Source organism: Triticum aestivum, chromosome 7D (assembly GCF_018294505.1).
Source record: "Triticum aestivum cultivar Chinese Spring chromosome 7D, IWGSC CS RefSeq v2.1, whole genome shotgun sequence".
Lineage (NCBI taxonomy): Eukaryota > Viridiplantae > Streptophyta > Magnoliopsida > Poales > Poaceae > Triticum > Triticum aestivum.
In genome coordinates, this window is record NC_057814.1 from 287,151,216 (window position 1) to 287,166,363 (window position 15,148).

The 15,148-nt window shown below is 44.3% G+C and overlaps 1 protein-coding gene across 1 annotated transcript in view; it reads left to right on the plus strand.

The window, feature by feature from the left end:
* Positions 1–263: 263 nt before the first annotated feature.
* LOC123171074 (exocyst complex component SEC8) overlaps positions 264–15,148 on the plus strand; it is a 34,854-nt gene continuing 19,969 nt past the window's right edge. Inside the window, exons 1-13 of the mRNA XM_044588732.1 lie at positions 264–361; positions 1,507–1,711; positions 1,797–2,009; positions 2,137–2,310; positions 7,581–7,685; positions 7,987–8,096; positions 8,376–8,549; positions 9,025–9,148; positions 9,237–9,343; positions 10,093–10,336; positions 11,736–11,916; positions 14,650–14,762; positions 14,847–14,954. Coding sequence (XP_044444667.1) covers positions 264–361; positions 1,507–1,711; positions 1,797–2,009; positions 2,137–2,310; positions 7,581–7,685; positions 7,987–8,096; positions 8,376–8,549; positions 9,025–9,148; positions 9,237–9,343; positions 10,093–10,336; positions 11,736–11,916; positions 14,650–14,762; positions 14,847–14,954 — 1,956 coding nt within the window. The remainder of the gene's footprint in view (positions 362–1,506; positions 1,712–1,796; positions 2,010–2,136; positions 2,311–7,580; positions 7,686–7,986; positions 8,097–8,375; positions 8,550–9,024; positions 9,149–9,236; positions 9,344–10,092; positions 10,337–11,735; positions 11,917–14,649; positions 14,763–14,846; positions 14,955–15,148) is intronic.

The following is a 15,148-nucleotide window of genomic DNA, read 5'->3' on the forward strand; positions in this document are numbered from 1 at the left end:
GTGATGAATGCGAATCTTCAAGGTTCTCTTCGACCTCATCTAGCTGATCTGGTATAGGGAAAATAACTTAAAAATCATACTCTAGTGACCTTTGTCGGTTGTGTTTGCCTGCCGCCACAACCTATTCCCCTCCTTATCTTCAAGATCTGCCCAAACCAGTTTACCACATCCAATATAGCAACACCTGTGCAAAATTGAGATTGAGATGCCATCAGGAGTGATTGTTTGATGTAAGAAGGAAATTATACACAAAAGAGACAGCGATGTACGGGAAGCCGTTCTTCGAGGTCAAGGTTGGGAAGGGAGCACGGGAGGTCGCCATGGGGCTGATCCAGGGTGCTGGGAAGGGGGATGATTCACCGTAGTCGTTGCCCGATGCTCGCTCTGCCATCAGTCCTTCAAGTGCGGCTAGGGTTAGGGTTAAGCCGGGAGAAAGAAGGGTGTGCGGCTAGGGTTGGGCCGAGAGTGGGGCAGGAAGGGGCCTGAGCGATGGGAGGTTAGGAAGAGACGTCGCTGACCAGCGGCTCATCGATTCTTCCTTCGTGATGCTGAGATGGGCTTCAAAGGGAGTGGCCCAATCAACCACATGGCTTAGAAAATTCTTCCAAAGCAGCGTCCACTTAGGACAGTCAACCCACGAAGCAAGAAAAGTGACGTCTGAGGGCAGATCGAATGGCTAGAGATGACCTGAACACGAAATCCAACGGTCGAAAACGTTGAGGGCGTGAGAGAGCTCACTCTAGACTCGGTTTTACTGTCCTAAAAATGAGGAGGCATATATAATGCAAACGTTGGGCCTAATTTGGGGTGGGCTGCGGGGAGAAGCCATTGAGCCCATAAGCTTGGCTCGGGGCAGCCCAGGCGTGGAAACTGAGCGCTGACCTTTTTATGGCCCATGCGGAAGAAGTTTTGAGTCACGGAGTTAATGAGAGATTGAACGGTGGGGAAAAAGTGATGACATGGCTGCACGAGAAGCCATAAAATAGGGTAGTGGAGTAGATATATAAGATCTGCAGTACAAGATTTACGAGATCCGTTTCGTTAGAGCCTTCGCGTTCTTGCAAAGAACTCTAAACCAATTTGCTCCAACACAACACCTTAAAAAACATTAGGACCTTTATACGTACCAACCTGTGGTTGGATGGTTAGAGGGACTGTGGTATCCCAGCCCAGTAGGGTTCAAATCCTGGTGCTCGCATTTATTACTGGATTTATTTCAGGATTTCTGACGATGCGCATTCAGTGGGAGGAGATGTTCCCGTCGACGACGAGGCGCCTACGGTGACTTCGTAAATCTCAAGATGATGTCGGCTCAGTCTTTCGGAGGTGCTCATAGGGGTAGGGTGTGCGTGTGTGCGTTCATAAGATGAGTGTATGCGCGTGTATATGAGCGCTTGTGTCTGTACTGATGTTAAAAATAAATAAATTAGGACCTTTATACGTACTAATTTTATTTATTTATTTATTTTATATACGTTCTTTTTACGGAAAAAATTTATTTTATAGAAGTATACGTTATGGTAGCACGAGGGCATCTCATCGACCTGACCGTCTTACCGGTTCCGACGCCCTACCCCCCTCTCGTAGCCCTCGTATAGCCCACTCTCTCCAGATCTCGCTCGTCTCCCCGGGTCCCGCCTCGCCGTCGGTAACGATGAACCGCCACCGCCGTGGCATCTTCGACGGCCTCCCGATTCCGGCCGACAAATCTGTAAGTCCCGAATACATCCCTCCATCCCGCCTGGAATTTATATGGAATTTGAAATTGGGGTCTGGCCGGGCGTGCGTGCGTGCAGTACCTGAAGGAAGGGCTGTCGCGGATCGACGAGGGATGGGCCGCGGCGCGGTTCGACTCGCTGCCGCACGTCGTGCACATCCTCACCTCGAAGGACCGCGATGGCGAGATCCAGTTCCTCAAGGAGCAGAGCGACCTCATCGAGGACGTCGTTGACGAGGTCGTCCACGCGTACCACCATGGTTTCAACAAGGCCATCCAGAACTACTCCCAGGTCCGTCCGCCCGTCCGCCACACCACCTGCGCATTCCTTCTCCCTGGCGGATTATTCATCCCCGTCCATTTTGGAGAGTGTAGTCGCCGTTGCATTTTATTTTTATCATTTTACGGTGTGGTGCCAGATCCTGCGGCTGTTCAGCGAGTCCGCCGAGAGCATCACCGGCCTCAAGGGGGAGATGGCAGAGGCCAAAAAGCTGCTTGGGAGGAAGAATCAGCACCTTGGGCAGCTATGGTACAGGTCCCTCACGCTGCGCCACGTGATCTCCCTGCTGGATCAGGTTGAGGATGTTGCCAAGGTCAGTGGGCACACTTCACCCGTTACAATTTTACTACTCCCTCTGTCCCAAAATAAGTGTCTTAAGCTTAGTACAACTTTGTACTAGAGTTAGTACAAAGTTAAACTTATTTTGGGACGGAGGGAGTACTTGGCAGCAGCATTCCATTAAACGGAAGTTGGTAATTAGGCTCTGTCTGTATTCTGCAACCAGACGTTGATGATCAACACAAATGCAAAAAAAGGGACATTTGTGGGATGGAACAACAATATCATTTTTTAGTATGTGTTAGCCATTTTCTTTGCGTTGTTAAAAATCCGTATGCACTAGATGAGCCCAGCTGTTGCATACTCATGTTTGGTACATTTAATAATCATGCCAGGACAGTTTGTCTAATCTAGGAACGAAAAATCTTATAAACTGCTAGATGTGTGGGTTATGATATTCTGACAAAAAATATTGACCAATTACGAAAGGAAAAATGATCATAGTTCAGTAAGCTGCTTATCTATACTTACTAGCTAATTGCCTGTGCGTTGCAACGTGGGAAACATATTACGAGTGCCTCAATAGAGACGCCGTGAGTGCTTTTTTCCCCTTATGGCCCGTCCCACATCGACGTCCTCGGGGTAGGATCGCGTGGCAGAAAGTGAAGATGACGGAAAGGGAACGAGAGATTTTAGGAGGAGCCCACATAAATGACACTTTCCCTAAATTAAGGCAATCCTCGCTTGAGGTATTTAACTGCACTAAGCATGCTATAGTCAAAACCGGAAAAGAATGATGCTCTCCATAGTTAACGTGACCCTTCTGTCCAACACTAGATGATACTTTCCATAAATTAATAGATGTTGTTTTTTGTTTCAAGGGAATGAGTAGGACAAGGAAAGAAAAATATCGATTTGGTTCAGATTATTTCAAGTTACACTATATACGTTGGTTTTTGTTTTGTGCGGCATCGGTTGAGATTACCAAAAAAATCTACAGAAAACCAAGCGAGGATGGGGGAGGCAAGGCGAACCTACCAACTCCCCTTTAAAAGTAGAGATTACCAATAAAAGTACGAGTGTGTAGGGATACTAGTCACCTTAACCATCCATAAAATCTGGTCAACAATGTAAAGAAGGTGAAACTTTTCTTGCGGTTGCTAGTTAGTTTTAATTGTCTTTATTGCAAGAAGTGCTAACTAAGCCATGCAATTAACACCATAAAGTGATGAAATTAATCCCATGCTTTGTATTTCGTTTGATTTTGTCTGGCAAAATTAAAAGGGTAAATTTGATATATGCCACTATAAAGTTTCCAGTTTTGAAATATGCGATTTCTATTTTTTCATTTAGAAACATGCCACTACAAAGTTCACATGCTTTGACATATGCCATTGCATACCCTTTTGAAGGATTAGACACCCTAACATGTGTGTATTTCCTTTTGTATTTGGTACATGGACAAAGCTGCCCCTTGGCCAAGTCAACACCTGCCGCTCCTGCTTCCTTTTTCTCTCGTCTCTCAAATCTGCTCCCGCCACCGCCGCCGGCGGCGGCGCTACTCCCAGCCGCCACCTCCTCCAGTTCCTCATAGCTGCTGGTCCCGAGCGCTGCCCTCGCCCAACATCTCTATTCTGCACGCCTTGCTGTTCACCGCTCGTCGCTGGGCTTGGCACTAATGAAGGCCGAGAACAACGGCACAACAGCGATGCGCCTGGCCGCGAAGGGTAGCATGGACGTGTGCACGTCGCGTGCGGCTCCTCGCTGTTCATGGCTCGCCGCTGGTACTGGTGTTTGCGACGCTAACGACGGCGGCAGGCAGTGATGCGTGTTGGGCAAACAGATAGCCTGTAGCAATGTCCATTGTCCGGCAGATGCAGAACCTGAAGCCTGTAGCTACTGAAGCAAATTTGACAGCATCTACTTGTACTGGAATGCATTGCTTGCTGTTCCAATTAGGGTTAGCTATAGAAATGATGATGTATAGAAGTATATGATTAGCAGATGCAAAACCTGAAGTCTGTAGCAACATGAAGCAAAATTGACAGCACATGCTCGTACTGGAATGCATCAATTGGCAACTTGACTTAAATATCACACCACTTGGCCAAATAGCATCAGTTCACATCCTAAATTCCCCCAATTCTGGGCAAAATAACATTACACAAATCATGACCAGTTCAGAGAATCAATTGTCACGCGATGGTTTTGAAAGACAAAAACACAAATTACAAGCAACTACTACCTCTCTCTAATCAAATCATTCAACTTCCTTTTGGTTCCGACTTCTGTCCTCACTGTAATGGTTGCAGACCCATTTTCCTTTGTAGGTGTAGTACCCTTTGGCTTTCTCTTCCCACCCTTTGTTGGGGATTTACCTGTGCTTGTTTGAACTACTTTTTTCTTGCCATTTGATGGGGATTTAGCTGCTGCCTTTTTCTTGCCTTCAGCTGGAGTTTTAGTCGAGTTTGATACAATGTTCTTCTTGCCTTTTGCTTGAGAAGCTCCTTGAGTTGTGGATTTTGCTGCAACCTTCTTCCTGCAAAATTAGAAAATATGATCCAAATACACATGACAAGCTGAATGTAATTGGAAAAGATATGATCAAATCCTAATACCTTTTCGTGGCTGGTTGCACCTCTTTAGGGGCTGGATCCACCTCCTCACTTGCTTTTTGCTCTCCACCGTCTAGTCCTTGTTGCTCTCCATCATCGGGCTTTTCTTGTTTCTCTACATCATCTGGCTTTTCTTGCTTCCCATCATCTGGCTCTTCTTCCTCTTCATCGTCTAATTTAAAAGGAAGTTTGCAAGTTTTCTGATGATGACCAAATCCTTTACATCTCTTGCATTTAACTGTTCTTCTCATAGGTTCCATCCAACCTCTAATCCTCACCTTCCTAGGCCTACCAGGCACATTCTTCGTTTGTACAGGAGGGTGTACCTTAAATCCTAGATCAACTTCCGGCCACTCTGATTTATCTGTCATTGGTGCAATCACACCAGCATATGCAGCTTGGAACCTCTCCACAGAATAGCATTCATGGACAAAGTGGGTCTTGTGGGTCATGGGCAATTATCAGCTCACTAGGATCATCATCATCATCTATAGCCACCTCCCGAATATGCCCATCAACAACTGGTTCATCATCATCCAACATCTGAACAACAGGCACATTAACGGTCTTAGGCTCGACACTGTATATGTGCTCGTCGTCAACACCTACATACTCCTCTGGTAAGTCAAATGGATCAATGTCGTCTGTGTATTCAGTTTCTGAATTTGGCAGAGTTAGATTGTCTTGAGAAATATCTTCATGTGCTACTGTAGATGGGTCATTTTGAGTGGTCTCATTCTGAATTGTTTCATCATTTTGAGCAAGAACATTAGAAACTTTCACAACAAGCTCTATGATCCTCTCTGATAGATGCATGTCAAACATAGCAGGAAGTTGGGAGTCATGGTTTAGACACACAGATTCACGCTTGCTCCTGTCGGAATACCAAACTTGAGCCCTCTGATTAACCCCAAAGTTAAGAACACCAGCTAAATCGGATATCATAGCATCCAGAGTCAACGACTTGCGGTCGACAACCCATTTCAACACTCTGCCCTTGAAGTAAGATTTCAAGCCCGGTGGATGGTTAGTGCTAAACGATTCAACTTTAAGATCCAACGCAAACAAATCTGGCTGTCCAGACCTACAGAGCAAGAATGAATAATTCCAAAAAAATTGTCACACACACACAAATTTCAACTAAAGTAATTAACAAATTGCTGCAGGAGAGGATTAGCAAACTCACAAGGAAGGGGGAATGGGGCTGGATTCTTCCATGCTCCACACGTGGAGTTGCGGGAATCAAATGCTCCTCCCACCACCACCATCACCACTGGTTACCTCCATGTTGCTCGTCTAGGTTTACAGAGAGGATACGAGCAGGGGCGTTGGTCAGGACTCATGAGAGTTGGGCGCGGCTGCGGGGGTAAAAAATGGAGGAGGAGGAGGAGGCCAGGTGCAGCGAATCAAGGTGCGGCGGCCGGGAGCAGCGGAGGCGCGGCGGCGGGAGTGGAGGCTCAGTGGCCGGGAGCAGGGGCGAGGAGACAGAGAAAGACAATAGGAAAAGGGGATCGGGGCTGTTCTTTCTTCTTTTTTGATCTGATGAATCGCTGGTGTCGTTGAGTTGACCAAGGGGTACTTTTGTCCATGTACAAATTATGAAGAGGTATACATACATATTATGATGTCTAATCCTCCAAAAGGGTATGCAATGGCATATTTCAAAGCATGTGAACTCTGTAGTGGCATGTTTCTAAATCAAAAAATAGTAATGTCATATTTCAAAACCGGAAACTTTATAGTGGCATATATCAAATTTTCCCAAATTAAAACCCCTCACAATAATGGCCTCCTCTATCTCTCTCGACAGACGGATGCTCTTCCCTTTCTCTGTCTGCTCAATGGCACGCTTTAGTGCCAATTTAGGAAAATTAATATTATCAGCGAGGCTGATTCCGGAGGAGCTATTTTTTTGTCAATCGTGTATCATTCTTCCAAGCATCTGTCGGGTGGTTATTTCATCGGTGGCTAATTCAACATGTGTAGGATAACGTTGCAAAAAGCGTGCATTGCATGTGTAGGATAGTGCTATGTCGAAAATGCTGCAAAATCTTCTTGCCTACCATTATCTTAAGACGTCCCAAGAAACTAATCTTGAAGTCACATGCCCTGTGACATATTTGGATGCGTTTGAACTTTAGTCAGAATTGTATGATTGAAGTCTCAACGAGAATAATCGAAGCTATTATTTCATGTACCCTTCATATGTGTTTTTACTGTTTTATTTAAACATCTGGAACATAAATCCCGGTGATTTTTTCTTGTATGTAAAAAATTGTGTCTTCGTGGTGGTTTGCTTCTCCTTCATCCTTACCTCGAATAATTATCAGTGACTGGATGAGACTGGTCTGTAATTCTTTGTTGGCAGTTTCTTTCGAATCGTTAGCTGAAGTGTAGAAAGGAGGTTGAAGTAAACCTGTATTGTTCGACACAAATCATGTGAAAGTCACAATTCCTTGCTGTTTTTGCCTTTGAAATGAAATGTTTGCTTAATGCATCAATCATTTGGTCCAGTCAAAATTTCATAGTGGAGAGATTTTAAGCAATATTTCCTTATAGGATACTGGAGTATGTATCTAATTTCTAGCTTTTACAGTGTACATTCCTAAGTGCTCATTTCAGCCTTAGCATGTTTTATGTCCCAACTACCAAGAGTTTATTTCCGTATTAAGTTACTGAATCTCTGCAGGTTCCTGCTCGGATTGAAAACTTGATGGCAGAGAAGCAGCTATACGCCGCAGTGCAGTTGCATGTTCAGTCAATGCTGATGCTAGAGCGGGAAGGCCTTCAAGCGGTTAGTCTTAACATGCAAGTACTTCTGTAACAGGCCAGTGTACTTATTTGCAATATGCCTGCTGCAATTTACAATGTCTGCATCATGTGCTAGTTTATCAGAATATGCACTTCCGGTCGGTAACACATAAAAGTGCAGTTCCATTTGGTGATGTATGAGAGATCAATAAGTTTATCTTTTATATGCCTGTTGGTCTGGTCACCCTCTTAATACACTCTGTACTTCAAAATAGCTCTTTATCCTATGATGACACATTCTTTCTTTCATCTTAGCATTTTCACATATTGACAAAATTTTAAAGGTAGGTGCTCTTCAAGATGTTCGATCTGATCTAACAAAGCTGCGTGGTGCACTGTTCTACAAAATTTTGGAAGAGCTGCATTGCCACCTATACAACAATGGTGAATATAGGTACATTTCCTGTCCTCAATTCCTTTTGGCTTGTTTTGATTATTCCCCATTTTTTCTGTAGCCATCTTATGTCTTATAACTATTTTACAATCACATTTTTACACGCACTTTACTATGACAGTGTGAACACCAGTGAGTAAGTTGTGTTTGAGAATCTTTATTTTGATTTTGACTTCTCGGTAACTCTTTTGGCAATGATCACCATACGTGTCAACTGATTCTCGATTCAAATTCTGTCATTGATCATCAGCTCTTCATCTGTATTTTTTTATGTTCCAGCTTGGTGACTTTAAGCATGGTTGACAGTGAGGACATACCAACTTCTGGAGCCACTGGTCGCTTAGTAAACAGCATGCAGCCTCTGTCCAGGAGAACAATGTCTATTAAAGGTGAAAATCACTTTAGTGGACCAGCTACTGCAGATGGGATAACAAAAACTAGTTCTGTTGGATGGTATGTTCCATTCCCTATGCTTATTCCAAGTTATGATGGAGCTAATGATATCCTTGCATCTCATAACGTAAAAAACTAGATTGTGGTAATTCCATCCTTGTGCTCAAAAGTTTTGATGCATTATATATCATATAGCTATCATAAATGATAAGTTGCCGAATACCTGCAAGACGTGAACAATTATACGCTTCAGAGTAATGTCCGTCAAATTCATTAATTATTTCCTCGAATCAGTTCTATTTATGTTTAGTGAATCTACCAGAACTGCACATGTAAACAGTAAAATAGGTATACGGAGTTGCTAAGCTACTGTGTTATCCTTGTTGAGTTGTTTCAGTGAAATATATTACTATGTTAGCCATTTCTTGTCGTTTGCATCTGTATCAAATAGTCAGAAGGTCATTGTTTATGTATGGAATAAACTAATTAGTACTTGTTATCTAATTTTTGATTTTTTTTGTTTACATATTTTCAGTTCTTCATTTGATGGCCCAGACGATGATAGTAGCTTAGGTGGTGGGTGTGGTCGGAAGGATTCCAAAAGTTTCTCTTGTGAAATTCCGATTTTCCTTTCTTGCGCTACACCAGACGAGTTCCTTGTATGGCTTATTCTCTGTACATTGTGGGTTAACATTATTTTGGGGTCAAATTACCTGAGTTATTTATTTATTTTTAATGCTGCTTTAGGAATCAATGAGAAAGGCAGATGCTCCCCTCAATGTGAAATACTTAAGAACATTGGTGCAATGCTTATCCATGCTTCGAAAGGTTGCAGCTGCTGGAGCTGTGATATGGTATTTACATTCTATTTTGTTTTATATATTTGTCACACTGAGTAAGCTTTGCATCTATTAGACATTAGTTTTTGTTTTGAGCAGACTGGATAAATATCCTTCTTCCTAAGAAGAAGGAATCCTTATTTGGTGCTAAATTCAGGGAAAGATCATAAGATTGAAGTTCATAGCTGTACCCTGTTTTGCCCAATTTTTGAGAACAACTGTTTATATTCTTACGAAAAATGGAGATATTTGGGGAAAATAAGGCTAGTACCCCCCCCCCCTCTAATAGTGCGTAGGCAATAATACTGAAGAAAGTGTTGTCTGCTAATGTTATAACTACAAGTTAATTCGATAAATGCCATTGACAACTCTTTGAAATTGAAGAGTAGGTGGAGGACATACGAGCCAGGCTAGGGCTGGCAGCAAATCTAGTTAGGGTTTTGGTCCTAGTTAATTAAGGAAGTAATAATCACTTATGGAAAGTCCTAGTTGTGCGGTACTGGAATCATTCAGTATTAGGAAAGCGTAAGTCGTTTTCTATTTGGAGTTTGCAAGGCAAACCTCTACATAAGGAGGCAGCCACATGAAGTCTAGGTAGGGAGAATTAATAACGTTCCACTCCCTTCTTTCCTCTATCTAGCGAGCATGGGGCTCAAATACCAACGGATGCGCTGGAGGCGAACTTCGATGAGAATAGCCCCACCCGGTTGCTTTGTCCCATGCCCTCGCAGACGCAAACACATGCCATGGATGTGGGGATGCAGGTGGTGGGCGTGGCACCGCCGGCCGCCATCGGTGGACGTGGGGAAGCCGGACGCGTATGTGGTGACGCTGTCCGACAACGGTGCAGAGAACGTGGCCATGTATGCAGTGACGTTGCCCGCCGTCGGTGGACACGGAGAAGCAGGGCACAACCCCTTACCTCTGTCCACCATGCTCCTGACCGTTCCGGTGGCGCTGCCTCCACCACCTTTCTCCCCGCATCTATCTCATCGAAGGCAGACAAGGGTGCTTGATACGAGAAGATTGGGATCGATTTGGATTTTTCGTACAGAAGAAAGAAGCGCGTGCACCTTTTTCCCTTCGATCTGGAGATGTGTTCTTTTTGAGAGGAAAGGGAGGCGATGCGCCCGTGGTGTTGCGGAAGGTTATTTTGGTCGAGAGAAGTGTTTATGGAGTAATACGCACCACAAACTGGAATATTCCTAAAAAACTTATACGCACTAGATATTCGAATGGAGGGAGTAGTTTCCTCTCTTGTCTCTATACCTTGTTACCCTTTGCTACCATCGACAACTTCTCCCCGCTGGAAGCTCTCCGGTCCTATAACCCATCTAGGTCACGGAATAGCCCTACGAAGCAAGGGCTCTTCCAATTTGGTATAAGCCTCCATGTTTGGTCCTGGGGAAAAGGCCCATGACCACCAAGTGAACCAAGACGTTTCGCTCGAAGCTGTTGCACCTTGGGTGCAAGCCCTTGCAACCATCTAGCAGCACGGGTGAGCACTTGTAGCCACCCGGGAGCAGCTTCCCTACATGTTCACTCGGATGGTGGATGGTGAAGTACGAGATCCGGCCTTCCCCAACACTATACAACATGCTAGCCTCGCAGCCACGGGCATCATGGGCCAAGCCTGTAACACCTCCTCCACCTCTTGCATGGCTTGCCACCTAGATCAGACGCTTTTCCTACGCCACCAACCATTACCATTTGCTACCCCCACACTTACCCACCACCAATTAGAATGCCCGTTGCTCAATTCATTACCACACCTTACTCTGTTACCCACATGTCGAACCTGCCTCTATTCTGGTGCTGGCCAAGTTTGCTATATTGGAGTTTCCCCTGTTTGATGGCAAAGAAGATCCTCTCGTTTGGCTGATTCAATGTGATGTGGCTTGTGTCCTTCCATGTGACGTGTGATGCCCACCTTTGGTACTACTAGTACACGGAAGCGAAGGACGGCCTCCATGGGACTTGTTCAAGAAGCTCTGCACCACAAAATTTGGTCCACCCTAACAAGAAGCTGGGTGCGGTCTCTTGTTGCCCGTTCGACCAGTCAGTCGTCTGCTACAGCTAATGCTTCTCCCACCTTCCGCACTCCGTCGCCTCCACAACTGGATGGAACAGGAGTTGAGTTGTTCATGATGGGGGCCCGAGCCCATACACACCTACTTGGAACACTCCTATCCAACTGGTCTGGATGAGGTGATCAGCCTCACAGTTGCTTAGTGCTTGCTTATGAGCGCACTCACCCTACGGCTACCCTTACCCCTCAAGCTTGCTCTTCCTGCAGAGCATTCACATGCCCGTATGCACCCCATGGCCAAGTCAGGTCTAGGGGCACCTAGCAACTTCTATGACACCTACCATGACATCTTCATCTTTTGACTGAATTCGTCCACAGAGATTGCCGAACGCTGCAAGCAAGACCTTTGTTTCAGTTGCGATGACTAGTTTGCGCCTGGTCATCGTTGTGCTCACTGATCAACTCTTCAACATTGAGGTCTTCGACTTGTATGTTGACACCAATGACTTTATCGAGGAGTATGTTGAAGAGTTCCATGTGTCTGGCCACACATGTCAAGGCACTTACAGGTTTATGGAGCATTCAGGCGAAAGGTGAGGCGACGCCTTAGAAATACTTCCATTAGGAGATTTAACAGCTAGCATTATAAAAAATGTACATTGGAGTATAACTTTCCTTCGGCCATAACCCATACTCCCAAGCTGGATCATTGGATGTAGCTCTTCTCCTAGGGTCATTGAACCGATCATGATCTGTACCAGCCACAAGATCCATCACAGCAGTCACACTTGGCTAAAGCAGCAACACCAAGAGAAGGGCCATCGGCCGCGAGAGGAAAGAAAAGAGCCAGTCAGCTGAGCAACCAGATTAAACATGGGGACGGAGAGAAGTGATGGTGGGGTTACGACCTTGTGGGTGGAGAAGCAGATTTGTGAGTAAACATGCCGAGGAGGAGCCACCAGATGCAGATGAGAAAAAGCAAAGGTGGGGAAGAAAAGGCGGGGAGAAGTGAGAGAGAGAGGACAAGAGAGAAGCCACACCTTGTAGTTGCTGGGGAGTCCTCCGTGCCTACGCCAGATGATGGGGAGACTTGTGAGGAGGCCGTCGGATCTTCACTCTTTATTTGTCTGCCGCTGCCAAGATCCATGGAGAGAGCCATCCCTCCCAAGCGTAGACTGTACACTGGTTTTATTCTCTCCCCCTTCTCTCTTATCGTTTTGCGCGTGAGACATCTGTTTCCCCCGCGAGACATTGGCTCCCGCTTGGAGCTCTGCTCACCCTGCCCGAGAAGCCCCCACGACGTCTGATTTGGTCCAAACCGTTGCCTTGCGCACCTAGTCCGACGCTCGAGATACCTCAGTGCTTAAGGTGCCTTTCGAAGTTGTTAAAGGCGAGTCCGATGATGGCAGGGCACCTTGACGCCAAATCATCTTCGCCTAAGCGACGTCTTATTTGGTATCTGCGAGCTAGAGGCGTATGAGTAATTGTATATACATATGTTAAAGATGAGATGAGTTATGATCGTCAGATCATGTAGTTGAGACAAGGTTCATGAGATAACTGAAGTGAGCATATTTGATTGATTGATTGATTGATTGATCTTGGAGAATGCAGTTTGTATTTCTTATAAGATGGTTAACCCCCAACAGTATTACTCCCTCCGTCCAGGTGTATATCTTAGGTTGTGCACCGCGACCAAGGCGGAGGGAAAAACAAGAAAACTTAATGGTTATTTGCTAATTAATACCATTGCATGCAATGAACTGACCACTGCATGTCGTGTTTGCTAGTCTCAAGTCATTAAATGCATACATGCCCCACATCTCTTATTGGTTGATTCGTTTATTTATGCCAAGAAACAAGAAACAGATGGGAGTTAATGCACCGCGCCCAAGTGTTTTGGGATTATTTGGTTTTCGTAAGGTGACTTATACACCTAGACGGAGGGAGTATCTAATCTTAACTAATTCACACTTACTGAACAATAGTAAATGACCCCTTTACTAATGAGAGACTTCAGCTCCCTTATTTGGAAGGATAGGGCCTGCTTACTCATTCTTATTGCTTACATATAGATTCATCATCAGACATTCAAGTGGAATTCGAAGTGGGGGATGTGCCCCCACTTAGTCTTACGTGGGTTATGGGTATCTAGTGGGGAAATCCCTATAGGAGAGAGCGCGTCCATGCATGCAGGAATTTCCCACCTCATGCTAGCATCATCACATTAATTGCTAATTTTTAATTTTTGAAATGATTTATCTCACAAATCTTTAATTTGTTTAGCGAGCCTTCTTCATCCTCAACGAGGGCTTCAAAACAAGATCTCATGTTGGCATGTTTCAATGATTTTATTCCGTGGCCACCAGTTGCCAGATTATTTAGATTAAATGCTGAGATAACTAGATTTTTTTCTCCAGAAATAGCCAATGGATCTCAGGTCCCATTGCACCCGAATTGGAAAAAATAATTTGAAAAATTCAAAAAGCTTAAAAAATTCATGATGCGTTTTGGAATCAAACCTGATCAGGTATTACACTCGTGTGAAAAGCTTCGACCGACTCCTTCACCAAGAAAACAAATTTGAGATTACAGAAAGCGTGAGTAGTAACTTTTATAATGTCGATCCACCAAGGATACCATGAGTCATTCCTCTGCAAAACTTTTCACATGAGTATTACTCTGACCATGTTTGTTACAAAGAAGTTTCAGAAATTTTCAACTCTTTTTGATTTTTCTAAAATTGTTTTTCCATTTTGGGTGCATTGGCCCCCATGTTCCAAAGATCCGCGTCAGTTTTTTCTCTGGCTAGTTACTATATTATAGTAACCGGATGAATGACACTCTGTACTGCAAACTAAGTTATATAAATTTGGTAACTAAGGGTATATAAATCCGGTAAGTAAGTGAAATTAATGTCGTAATTACTGACAAAAAAATGTTGTCAAAACATACAACACGGGATGTAGTTTTGAAGATCTCGCGACAATGAAGCCAATGATAAAACGGATCATCAATCGGGTTGATGGTTTAAGAGATAAAAGTTTATAGTGTAGTCTCCCACATAAGACACTGGGGGGCACATCCCCCACATAACACAGTCCAACATTAAATCATCCTTTACACGATATCATGACCCTATTGTGCATCAGAAGTGCGCTTAAACATTGTGTGGAATTTGGTGTCCAAAACTATGTTTGCATGTATGGTGGCTGGCTGGCTGGCTGCAGTAACCTGTTCCTGAAATTTTCATCCTTGCACATTCGAACAACTTTATTATGTCGTTTGGCAGGTCCAGCAGCATTTAGACCACGTGTAAATGCAACCTCAGTATATAGCTCACTAGTGGAGAATGGCCGCCCTGTACTACAAGGGCTTCTGGCTGTTGATATAATTGCCAAAGAGGTAATGCCTTAGTAATTGAAACATGAATTTTCTTTAAACCCTTAATTGTACTTAATAATATTTATTCTCTCATTGTCTCCTTAGGTTCTTGGTTGGGTTCAATTGATGCCGATCTATGCTGCTGAGCTTGTTGAGTATGTTCGCACCTTTCTGGAACGTACACACGAAAGATGCCGGGCATCATATATGGAGGTATAATTATGCACTTGTCTGTGGTTTCAGGAACATGCAATTCTTATATGTGAATTAAATCTACTACTTTTATGTTCTAATTATATGGCAGGCCGTATCCTTTTCTTCTTCTTCTAATTCTGCTGACTTGAAATACAAACTAATAATTGTGCACTTCTGAAACTCGGCTGCCGAGCTATATATCCCACATCTGT